This window comes from Medicago sativa, chromosome 1 (assembly GCF_051527215.1).
Source record: "Medicago sativa cultivar Bolivia chromosome 1, Bolivia_mono, whole genome shotgun sequence".
Taxonomy (NCBI): domain Eukaryota; kingdom Viridiplantae; phylum Streptophyta; class Magnoliopsida; order Fabales; family Fabaceae; genus Medicago; species Medicago sativa.
The window spans coordinates 91,709,488-91,723,055 of NC_140749.1; the positions used below are offsets into that span (position 1 = coordinate 91,709,488).

General features: G+C 30.6%; 2 protein-coding genes and 1 pseudogene across 2 annotated transcripts; 2 read left to right on the forward strand and 1 right to left on the reverse strand.

The window, feature by feature from the left end:
- Positions 1-247: 247 nt before the first annotated feature.
- LOC146959127 (Pentatricopeptide repeat (PPR) superfamily protein) lies at positions 248-2,566 on the reverse strand. The gene has a single exon (XM_085740637.1). The coding sequence runs from the start codon at positions 2,505-2,507 to the stop codon at positions 648-650; it is 1,860 nt and encodes a 619-aa protein (XP_085596763.1). The 5' UTR covers positions 2,508-2,566; the 3' UTR covers positions 248-647.
- A 5,540-nt stretch (positions 2,567-8,106) lies between these two features.
- LOC146959128 (uncharacterized) lies at positions 8,107-13,269 on the forward strand (annotated as a pseudogene).
- LOC146959129 (uncharacterized) lies at positions 9,330-12,249 on the forward strand. The gene is made up of 3 exons (XM_085741424.1): positions 9,330-10,743; positions 11,723-11,926; positions 12,226-12,249. The coding sequence occupies exons 1-3, from the start codon at positions 9,817-9,819 to the stop codon at positions 12,247-12,249; spliced, it is 1,155 nt and encodes a 384-aa protein (XP_085597550.1). The 5' UTR covers positions 9,330-9,816.
- Positions 13,270-13,568: the final 299 nt, after the last annotated feature.

Here is a 13,568-nt window from a genome sequence, read left to right on the forward strand (position 1 = left end):
CACTCTAATCATTATTATAAGAAAAAAATTACTTTTTAGAGTTATTGATCAAGTGATGTACACTTATCAATATATTGTTGTCTTTATCTATTATTATACAATTGTATCGAGTTGTTGTCATTAACTAACTATTATACAAATGTATTGTGTTTGGACATTATTCTCAGGGGTACTAACTACTAACTAATGTCTAGATTTGTATGTAACCTATGGCAAAGTAAAGCAAAAAACATCCAAAACTACAATGTCAATGAAGGGACTTTTTCTTGATGCAACAAAGCACAACAGAAATCCATTCCCTTATAATGAAATTCAGACCCATGATAAGCTCAAGAGTAAGATCATTAGTTTTGGAATCTTTCTTTAATAGTACATTTTATCCTTTACATGGACATTCTGCTTCCCACAAGATACCTAATAGCTTTATCTGTCACCTCGATACCCCAACTTTACTCCAAAGCTAACCTAAACTTCATCCTTCATACTTTGCAACAAACTGACAAACTCAAAACAACAATTTGCGTCAAAATAAAATAAAAGGCTTCTGTGATATACAACAGATGAATTGATGATTATCAATGTTGAGCCTTCATCTCCCTTTATTTGGAGTTAACTGAAAGAATTATACATATCAGAATCCACAAAGTTCACCAAAAATCTCCACAAGAACATAATCCATCCTTAAAGTGATGAAAACGGTTTGTATCTCGAATAATAATCTCTCGGCTTGTAGACTTGCTAACAAATTTCATAAAATTATGGCAATCACCACAAATTCTAAGGTTTTTCATAATCCTTATTGGTATATTACTAGGCAAACACATCAATCCAAAGGTGATTGCAAGTTTCTCACTGTGATGCCTCAAAAGCATCTGTTTTTTGCTCTCTTCTACATCGTGCAGGTCATTATTGGTATCAACCTTGTAATTCAGCTTTTCCAACTCTTCCACCAAACTATCCAACTTGGCATAAATCTCATTGATTAGTGGATGATTTCTTTCACCGACAGTAAAAGAGTGAATCTTATTCTTAATTTCAATCCAACTTGTACCCCTATCCTTCTTCAATTCACTATCTCGAAGAAGCTTCCTCGTTTTCGCAACTTCCTCCCACTTTTCATTTGCTGCATATATGTTTGCTAGCAAGACGTGGTTACCGGCATTATCCGGTTCCATTTCAAACAAATGCTTGGCTGCAATCTCAGCAAACTCAATATTTCCATGAATTCTACAAGAAGCTAAAAGTGAACCCCATATAGAACTAGTTGCACTAAATGGCATTCTCTCTATCAAATCATAAGCTTTGTGAACAAGTCCCGCACGACCCAAAATGTCAACCATACATGAGTAGTGAAGAACACTCGGCCGAAGATTATGCTCTCTAACCATGAGGTCAAAATATTTGTGTCCTTTATCATGCAAACCCATATGACTGCATGCATTTAGTACAGATACATATGTTACATCATCAGGAATGAAGCCTCTCTGCTGCATTTTTTCAAATAAGATCATAGCCTCTAGTGCATAAGCATGTCTACCAAACCCAGAAATCATAGCATTCCACAAAACAATGCTTCTCAACTCCACACCTTGAAACACAATGTAAGCTTCTCTTATGCAGCCACATTTTGCATACATGTCTATAAGGGAAGAAGTAACATATGTGTTTGAATCGAATCCAGATTTACAAGAAATGGCATGCACTTGCTTCCCTTCAATCAAAGTTGCAAGGCCTGCACATGCACAAACAGCAGACGATATCATAAATGCGTCGTGCTCAAAACCCATCAATTGATAATCACGAAAAAGCAACAAGGCCTCCTCATGAAGCCCGTTTTGCACATACCCCGCTAACATTGAACTCCATGTAACAGCATTTGTTTCAGGCATACTCTCGAACATCTTACTCGCATCTTTTATGGAAGAACATTTAGCATAAACATGAAGTAAAGCTGTTCCAACAAAACAATTTGAATCCGCAGAAACCTTAATTGAAAAAGCATGTAACTGCATACACTCAAGTATAGCACATTTGAAGGCACATTCACACAGAACACTGGAAATGGTAAACTCATTAAACAATGTTCCCTCTCTTAGCATTTGAATAAAAAGCATGAGTGCTTCTTGTTCCTCTGCAATCCTGGTAAGTGCTCCAATCATTGTGTTCCATGAAACTACGCTTTTAACCGGCATTTCATCGAATACAATGCGAGCATCGTCAACTAAAGAACATTTAGAGTACATATTAATCAGCATATTAGATATTAACATATCGGTTTCGAATCCAACACGAATAATTTGAGCATGGCATGCCCTTCCAGCCATGGAAGATCTTGTTTTAGCACATAACTGCAGTGTGTTTTGCAAGTTCGATACACGGGTAGATTCGGCATCAACATGAACTACCTTTAAGGGGTCTGGTTTGGGCAGGGAAACAATAGACAAATTCCTCAAATGAATGGAAAAAGCACAATTACAGAGTCTGTGACAAATTCTCAAAGGATTCATGAGAGATGAAGTGTGAAATGACTCCGGATTTAATGTTATATATAAATTTCGATATAAATATAAATATAAATGTGATTTGATATTTTTAGAGTATAATTTGTCAAGAGAAATTCTGAGGTGAACTCTCACCCAACATGTCATCCTTACACCCATCCAATTAAAACACAACACTTTATCAAAATAATAATAAAATAAAATAAAATAAATAGAAATTTGCTTGCTTTCACCATTGCTGGAGGGATAAATTAAACCGAAAGGAAACCATGGGAAGAGTAAGAGAAAATAGAAGGAAATATCTATTTTTTTTTATTTTATTTGTCAATTATACTCATTCTCAACCACTTCTTTTATTTCTCAATAAAACTAATTAATGTTATATATTTAAAAAACTAGAATTATTTTTTTACTAACTAAGTTTTTTTTTTGTTATTTTTAGCATTCAAATTTATGTTACGTGGTTGAAACCAGAGTTGAAGCCTTAATTTCGATTAAAGGAATTAGAGTAAGGTTAAATTTTTCTTAACTTTTGATTAATTTGAAGTTGGAATAATTTTTATTTTGGTTTATAATTATTAAAAATATGTGTACAATATTTTTATTATTGATAATTGTTTGTTATGGGAGAGAGATGAAGTGGATGCAAAAAAATAAGAATTTGTTGAAGAAAGAAAAAATAACTAGCAATTGTTTGTTAAGAGATAAAGATAACACATTAGATTTATTGAAAAAATAAAATGTGTACAAAAGAATATTGGTGGATTAAAATTAGGGTTATTATTCCAAAACGACACTTAAAAAGGAATGGAGAGAGTAATATGATAATATAGTATTATACGTGCATATGAGTTTTTTTTGTTATTGTAAGTAACTAAACTTTTTTACTATTTAAACTTTTATTGTGAGGTTTTTGTCGTAAATTGAAGAAGTTAGCTCTCTCATTTTATATTATAGGGTTAAATATGTCTCTGATCCTACAAAATTATAAGCTTTCAAGTTTAGTCCCTACAAAAAAATTATTCATATTTAGTCCCATTTTGCATTTTATAGGGATTATTTTGATGGACTAAAAATGTAATTTTTTTATAAAAAGTTTTCAAAATAAGAACTATTCTTACAAACTACTAAATTATGGAAGACTAAAATTACCTTTAAAATTTTATAGGGACTAAACTTCAAAACTTGTGATTTTGTAGGGACTAAAAACATATTTAATCCTATATTATATAATAAAATTCATGATTTTATTGACGTTCCCGTACCCGTACCTTAATTTTTTTTTAAATTGACGTATTCTCGTGTACCGTTATCCGTATCGTAGCGGGTACCATACCCATACCTATGCAACATAGCATACACCCTAAAAGTATTAGAATTTGTTTATGGGTTAATATATGGTTTCAATATTATAATAAGTTCAACCAAAAAATTGGGATAAAAGGTCAACGAATTTTGTAAAAAAATAAAAAGGATTTTCAAAAAGTTTAAAAACAACTTCAAATGAGAAGCTGTTAAAAGTAACTTTTCAAAAGATAGATTTTTTTAGTGGAGAGAGAAAATAAGGATCAAAAGATTTAACTAATCTTGCAACAAAAAATTCTTTTTATATAGTAATATATAAACAAACTAAATTATTTTTTTAAAAAATAGTTATTTTAATTTTATTAAAGTAAACAAACGCAAAATAAATTTTGATTTTTCTTTTATTTTTTCTTTTTCCGACCAAAGTGGAATAGCAAGTTTCTTGCATTGTTCAATTGAAAGAGGGTTACATTAATGGAGATCAAACAAAATATATTTCTCCTCAATTCTTTTTCACTCGTGATCTTCAGAAGAATGGTGATATAAGCATTTAACAATATAGTGATAATCTTGCGAACCTTTTCATAAAGTAATTCACAATTAGAATTTTTTTAACAACTGATATAAAAGATTGATCTTTGTCGTCTCAGAGTTGGTTGTATGGTTGGGGGGGAGGGGGAATAAATATATTATGTACAATGATAGTGTATTCTTCTTTCTCAACTAAAATTTTTTCCGTTGCCTTTTTACTAGTAATGTTCTAATGAGGCATATCCTCGATGGAGATATCCAACCTTGATATTCCATATTCTAATAACTTTCATTAGTGAATTGATTGTTAGCGGTCTTTAATTATACATATTTAATTTAAAAATTTCTCTTTTAACTTCCTTAACCAGTGCCCCGGGGGCACTAGTTAACATGACCCTTTTCTAAAATGTATCTTTGATCATTCATTTACTTTTTTGTGTCATATAATTATGACTTATGTTTTAGTATAAAAATCCACTTGGGTCGACCTGGTGGTATTAATTTAGTATTTGGGAGTGTACGGTTCTTCAAGGTCTTAGATTCGATTTCACTCAGTGTCAATTTGTGTGGACTAATTTATCTTCTTAAAAAAAATGTTTTAGTATAAAAATACACTTGTAAATAGAGTAATACAAAAACTCTTATATTCTTCATACTTGATTCTGTTCTTTATATCTCATTTTATAACCAGATGATTGAAAAGAAAAAAAAAGCTTACATGTGTAGCAAGTTCACAAAAGCTTCATACAACCCAGTCACTTTTGTAAAAGGATAGTATGATGTCAAAATTAGTTTCACATCAAATCTTATACATTTGTTTCATTTAATTCATAGACTTAAAACTATCATTTATATTTATACTATATATATAAAAAATAACTCCTTTCAACTCTTTTGAACTGACTTTTTTATTCCAAAAATGCCATCAATTTTCAATACAAATAACACATGTAATAAATAGATAAGAATAAATTTAAATATTAAAATAAATGTAACAAACACAATATGAATATATATATATATATATATATATATATATATATATATATATATATATATATATATATATATATATCTCTGTGTGTGTGTGTGTGTGTGTGTGTGTGTTTTCCTTTATCATTTAAAAAGTGTAACAAACTAGATGAGTATATTTATACTTAATTTTTCATTATCCCAATTATACCTTTAAATTTTTTTTTGTTATAATAAAGATTGTTGTTGGTGTCATTAAAAAAAAATTAGATTATATTTTTTTTGTTATATTGTTGGTGTCATTGAAATAGATGATCATGGTTAATTTTGTTTATTACAACTTGAAAGCAACAAACATTTATATTTTTAATTTAACAAAAATCAAAATTTAATAACCAAAACACCGTTCATAATTTTCATATGTTAGACAAATAAAAAAAGCGGAAAGACGAGCATGTGGGTGCTCGTCTTTTCGCTAGTTATATATATATATAACATGTTTTGCCTCTTTTAGGTTGAGTTTTTCCTGCCCAAAATTACCCCCAAGTTTCAATACAAATAAGACATATAACAAATAAATAAGATTAAATTCAAATATTAAAATAAAATTGTAACAAACAAGATATGAGTATATATATGCCTAACTTTTTCCTTTATCCTTTAAAAATTGTAACAAACTAGATGAATATATCTATACTTACTTTTTCTTTATCCTAATTATACGCTTAAACAACTTATTCTATACAAAAGATTGTTGTTGGTGTCGTTAGAAAAATAAGAATATAGATTATATTTTTTTGTTATACTGTTGGTGTCATTGAAAAAGATAATCATGGTTAGTTTGATTTGTTATAATTTGAAAGCAAAAAGAATTTATATTTTTAATATTTATCCAAACAAATTTTAATAGAAAACACCGTTTATAATTTTCAAATGTTAGCGCAATAAAAGTAGCGGAAATACAGACACGTGAGTGCCCATCTTTTCGCTAGTTAAAATAATTATATATACCAAATACTCTCTATCACCTAATTAAAAAGAATATTTATTATCATTTATTCACAATCAATTGTTCCCTTTTTGTTTCTCCCAATTTATTTCCTTCACTCATTTACATTTTTTTGGAAGGATTTTCACCCATTTACACCTTCCGATCACTATTATAAACACAAATTTATATTTTAGATTCATTCAAATAATGATGTATATGGTCTTTATTATAGACCACATACATTATTTAATAAATGAATCTAAAATGTTAACTTTTGTTTATAATAGTCACTAGGGGAAATAAATAAAAAGCATTGATATTTCTTTTAGTACGATATAACACTTTTTATTTTTTTATGCTCATATTTTATTTTATTTTTATAAAAAGCATGATATCTCTGTGATCTTAGCTCAGTTTGTAGGGATATTGCATATTATATGCAGGAGCCGGGGTTTGAACTCTGGACACTCCACTTCTCCACAATTAAATTGTGTGAGCTCTAACCACTAGGCTACTTGACAAAAAAAAATGATTATTTTTAAGAAATTATAAAAAGCACGATAATGTTCATACTTATGGCTGCCCGAGTCACTCACACTCATGCCCATAATATATATTTTTTAGGGTTAAATATGTTTTTAGTCCCTATAAATATACAAACTTTTTGTTTTAGTCCTCTAAAATTTTCCTTCAACTTTTAGTCCCTATAAAATTTTCAATCACTACTTTTGGTCCCTATTTTTAAGTTAATTTTTGTATTTTTTTAAAGAAATTATGCAGAAATGTGCAGAATATTGTAAAAAAAAATTCCCCCAAAAAATTAGAATTTTTTAACAAACCATAAATTAAATATGATTTTTTTACCGTCAAAAATATAAAAATTCATATTAAATTCATGTTTTGCTAAACAATTCTAATTTTTTTTTGGGAGAGATTCTTATAATATTATGAGTTTTTCTGCAAAATTTTATTCAAAAATATGAATTTTACATATGAGTTTACTTTAAAAGAGGGACCAAAAGTGAAGATGTAAAATATTTTAGGGACTAAAAGTTGAAGGAAATTTTTTGAGGAACTAAAATGAAAAGTTGGTATATTTATAGGGACCAAAAACATATTTAACTCTATTTTTTATAATTAAAAATGCCAACAGCAAAAAATTATCCAAACGATTCTTGTATTGTTGCTGCTGATTGTATTATTTCCTCGCTCATCGTGTCTTAAGTTTAAGAGTATTTGTCTTGCTCTTTCTCTCAACAACAATATGTTTCGTTGTCTTCTGAAAAAAAAAAGTTGTTATATCGTACAAAAAAAAATTGCACCGGTTAAACCAATAATGAGCATTATCAATTTATGATGCTTTTTATAAAATAATAATAATATAATATAAAATAAAATAATAATAATAAGATTATGAGTTAATTTACTCCAAAAAAAAAAAAACAGTATGAGTTAATGATATTAATTTTCTTTTCAATTAGATTTTTTTGAGAGTATTCAATGTGTATCAATTATTTTTGTGATAGTTGTGGATCGAAAAAAAATTATTTTTGTGAGTGTTTTAAGCCTTGGATTAAATGAAACAAATGGATAAGATTTGATGTCAAAATAATTTTGACACCGCGGTATTATTTGATCGCTATATGTATTAATTAAAAAAAAATCTTTTTAAAGATGCTGTAATAAGTATATAAGTTTGGTTTTTCACCCTTAAACCCTAATTTTGTGTTATTCTTCAGCTTCTCCTTCTCCTTCACTTAACCTATTCTCTGCGGCGCTCACCTCGATCTTCTTTCATTCCTTCCAATGGCACCAAGACGACGTCCCTTAAAGGTTGTTCCAAATTCTGATTCACCTTTATAGTTTTATACTATTCTCTTCTTTGTTCTCATGAGTTTTGTCCTGATTTTAATTGTTTGACAGAAAGGTGAGAGCAGAATGGATGCAGCTCTCGACGCCATGACTCCTTTAGGTTTTGATAAAAAACTCGTTCATCAAACCGTTAACAAACTACTCAAGGTTTTGTTTCCTTTTATTTCTTCAATTAATCATCATTCTTATTAACTTTTAATTTCCTTTGATTATTTTTTATATTAATTATTGCTTAATTTATGTTTAGGTTTATGATAGCAACGATGGCTGGGGTTTCATTGAAGGCGACGCTTACCAACTTCTCATTGATCAGCTTCTTGAAGCACAACAACAAGATCAGGTAACCCACTCTCTGTTACTTTTGCTTATCCTCCAAGCAACTCACACAACCTATGTTGTATAATTAAAACAGTTATTATATTATTTAAACACGTTTTGATTTTAAAGCTCATGATATGTGGTTATTTAACCGGTGGTATAGTAGTCAGGCCCGACCCTTAGCAAATGCAAGGCGAGCTAAATAGTTGGTTCACCCAATTTTGGGACCTCAAATTTTTTATTTTGTTAATATAAAGACCAAAGGTATTAGTTCTATATCGTAAAAGATAAAAATAAAAAAATAGGCATCTCACAATGGTTCAATTTAAACCGAAATGCATTTAGGTGTGTAGTCCTGCGTTCAATTACTAGTACTTGAATTTATGTTATACTTAAGAATTTTAGTTTTAGTTAATTTATTTTAAATAAAACATAGAAAAACGTGGGATTGAACTTAGTGGGAAAGTCTCACTTACATTCACAAGTAACACAACCAATAGGCCATTATAATTCTTTTTTATAAAATTTACAATTAATATGCATTTCAGAGCTCTCTACTAAATGCCGAAAACTACTTTTTTTTTTTTAAATAGAAAACTATTATATGCATTAAATTTCTTGTCATTTGTTTGTATTAACAACACAAAATAAGTCCCTTAAATAATTATTTCTTTCAAAAAATTTAAGTTTAATCATGCATGCTAGTACTAGTTTGTTACTATTTTCCCTTGATAATAGTACTAATTTATTTTTAGATAACAAGTACCAATACACTTTTTTTTAAGCAACAAGGACCAATATCCTTGATATTTATTTGACACGATCATTACTTTTTCGTTATCGGCGTTTCTCTTTATTAAGCGCCCAATTTTTAATATCAGAACAATTATATTGTTTAATAAAACTCAACTGAAATTAGTTAGTTACTCCCATACAAACTTACTTTTACTTAGTTTATAAAGATGACTTTGTTTGCCTAGCCTTAATTTTATGTTATTTACAGTTTAAATAAATGATAATTCTTTTAAAAAAAAAATACATTTTTTTTATTAGGAGTCCGTATTTATTTGAGCGGGAGATCCAATTTTTAATATTTAGCTATGCTCTTTGGTGCAAAGAAACTCATGTGCAAACTTTAACGAATAACTAGCAACCAGTCTCTATATGTGATTTGTTGGAATAAAGGCTAGATAAAAAAGCAAGAGATTGTGCCTAGGTTGTTTGCTTTTATATCGTACCTCATAGCATTTTCCTTTAATATTTGATGATAGTAGTTCTGACAATGATCACAATATACTACAGGAAGAGCAGCGTATCAAGGATTCAATGTCTAACTCCACGGGTCGTATAACACGATCTAAGAGTTCATCCCAGAAGTTCAACTCTTTCAGTGTAGGTTCTTCTTCTGGAGTGAAGGAAGATAAGGAAAACGATCCACTTAATTACACTGGTCGGATAACAAGATCGAAAAGTTCATCCGAGAAGTTCAACAATGTTGATGGATTAGCTGATAAGGATCCTTCTTGTTTGGTGTCTAGAGTCACGAATGTTAACCATAAGGCTCGGAAGAATCCTGATTTCACTAAGCAACTTGGTTTGGATGATGGTGAAAAGAGCAATAGGGATGAAATATCTAGCCCTGATTTGAAAGAAGGAAGCCAGGGAATGTCACCAGATAAAGAACCGCTGGCTTTGTCGGAACCATTGAAGTTACCCGATGATGACGTGCAGGAAGTTCCGGAAGATTCTTTTTCTGAACCAGTTATTGACAATGGTCTGCATAAACATACAGACAAAAGTGTTACAAACTTTAACGTTAGGTTCCCATTTGGTGCTCCTACCGATGAAGTGAATGTTGATTCGGAACAACAGGCCCCAAATACCGTTTCCTGGGGTCAAAATGGCGACTTAGTAAGGCAGCCACCGCTCAATAGCGGGGAAGTTACCAGTTTTTCAACTGACCTCAATAATTTCAAAAGTTCCACACAAGGTTTCACTAATGATGTGGAGCATCCATGCTCTGAGCATAAGAGAAGGAAAATTGAAAAGCTAGTTGATTCTATGGGCCAAAGGCCTGCAAGTGGAACCTCAAGTATCAAAGAAGACAATCTTGAGGCTGTCATTGGAGTTCAACGTTCGGCATTTGATCAAGCGGATGATACAAGACAGGCACGTATGCCAGCAGATGCAATAGTAGACGCCAGCGAAATCCAAGAAATGGAAGGGCCTTCATGGAAAGTGAGAAAAGAAGAGGTAAATCTATTTTGTTTTCATTCTAAAAATATTTTAATTGATGTGTTTTGAAAATATTTTTTAGCATTCAATAGTACATACACATTTTTTGTATCTTGCGCTAACATCTTTACGGATATCAAATTGATTACATTCAATATTTGATATCAAATTGTACTCCAAGGAGTGGTGGTTAACATCTTTACGGATGTAACTTTCATGCAGCGTTGTTTTAGCAGAGACTTTGCCAATTTTACTATATTGGATGATCAAGCTATCCTTTGAAAGCTATTTTAGATAAAATTTCTGTTCTGAAAATTAGGGAAAATATAAAGCAAAATGATTTTTAAGTTTATAATTCTATTTGAAATATTTGCAAAGGATAGAGTAATGAAACTGAAACAGAAACAGAAGAATCCAAGATTAAAACTCAGTCTACATATATTGTGGCCTAGCCTTGATAGTAGTAGCGTTTTTCATGTTATCCTTAATCAAATTTAAATCATCTGAGCTATTTATGTATCTTTTGTATTTATGTAAGAGGGCATTGAAAATGAAATAAATCATCTAATCTAAGTTAAGTAAAGCCTATTCCAATAGAAATGAAGAATAAATCCTAAAAGCCAACAAAACCCTAAATAATAACTCTAGTAACCATCTTGGGGGAAACAGCATTTTTAGATGTTGTTTCTCAATAGCTTCGGCAAGCAAATTCTTTACAATGAATTAAAACATTTTAATATATGTTTTAACATCATGACAGTGTTTGATCATGTAGCCGACTCTGCTTAGTGGTATAGTAGTTATGACAATAATCACAATTTATTTATTTGAAATTCTCTTTTGTCTGCTGTGACACTTTGAATTGTATCTTTAGGTTTAAGTCCCTGAATTTGCTCAGCTCTAGTTATGAATCTTGTTGTGTCACAAAATCAATATTTAGTTTGTGTTATGGGATGCAAATGCAATGAGTTGGTTTCTATGTTCAATATTGTTTCAGGCTTCCAGATCTGAAAAGTATAAAGCTGCAAGTAATTATTATTCCACCACATATACTGTGGATGAGCTTATGCAAAATTCAAAGAGTATGAAGAAGGATTCATGCTCTCCGCTTAATTGGGACTCAGCCACTAAACAATATGTGGATACGCTAGTTGATGCTATCAAAAAAGATCAGGCACAGAAAGCCAAAAAAAAGGAAGAGGTAAATCTATTTTGTTTTCATTCTAAAAATAATTCAATTCATACAGTATTTTGAAAATGTTTTTAAAAGATGTAGCAAACAAAATGTACCGTTAGTATTTATGTAATAGAGGACATTGAAAATGAAGTAAATCATCAGAGTTAAGTAAAACCGATTCCAATAATTACAAGTGAAAGACAAAATTTTGAATGAGGTTAAATAATAAAGCAAATTTAGTGACAACTTATTATTACGACTTTACAACTTTTTAACATATAATTACAACCTTTTTTAACTTGAATTGTCTTGTTTTTTTTCAGGATATGGAGAACAGGAGGTCATGAGTCACAAATTTATGATAATTGTTTTTTACATTTTCATACAAATTTTGAATGTGTTGATTTGAGATATTTTGGATCATATTTAAATTTAGTTGTTATGTTTTTCTATTGTTTTTTCATTGTTAAAAGACACGTACAAACACTTCAATGTCCATTCGGCATGAGGATTGAGGACGGATACTAAAATTGTTGTCTATGATGATATATGGATTTGGATATGACATTTTTTACAAAAGTGGATATGAGACGGGTACTATAAGACCTTACTCACAGGGTGCCCATTGTCATTGATCTAATAACTATATTTCATATATAAGTTTGATCAACATTGTTCTATTTTGTGGTCATTGTTCTTTCTTATTTTGTGCTCTTGTATTGCTATGTGTGAAGGATTGTTTGATAGAGGTAATCCAAGAAATGGTTCCAATGAGGCTTCACCTTCTGGTTCCTCAAACAGAACCCTCCTCCTACCTTGCTCTAACATGGAAGTGTCCGATGATGCACCATTACCTAGTCAGGTCGTTGACACTAAACCTAGTAATTAACTTTCCATTATGGTTGTAGACACTGCAAAAATTTCAAGCAAAATTGTACGTTAATGAACTTCCCTTCAAAACCATTGCCACTTCAGCCGCTACCAGCCAACCTAGTAATCCACCTTCTATTAAGGCAGTAGGCCGTGTATCAGCAACCAATGAAATTAACAACCAAGTTCTCATCAAGGCTCTTATAGAGACTATACCATAATACAATGGATATATGGTAATAAACTTTCCATCCTTGTCAATTCAATTTATTTTGTTTTGAAGCATCACTTGAACATCTTGTATACTACTATCATCCCTCGTGTAGAAACTCCTAAGACAATGTCCTTGCAACCTACTGGGAAGCTTTGTCACAAGAGGTGCACCACCTTGCCGTGGTTGGATTTCTGATGACGAGAAGGAGGAGGATTGAATAGAACTACCTGCATTGTATAAGAGAAGTATCAGATTAGCTCCAAGGTTTGGAAAATGCGTTTAATAAGTGGCAAGATGTGCCGATGTTACACGTCCTAGTGTGTCTACAATTCTAGTACCATTTGTCATTATGAAATAAAATAGATTGTTCATCAGTTAAGGGTGGCAAAATGAGCCGAGATGAGCCAACTCGTTTAACCCGCTATTTTAAACCGAAGCAATTGAGGTTTTGGATTTGACTACTCAAGTTATTCCACTCTGTCTAATAACACGCTATAAAAAAACAATGTGATGCAGGATTTGACCAGCCAAATTTTTTTAAAAAAAGTTTTATGTTATTATTTTTGCATAGATCTATTACTT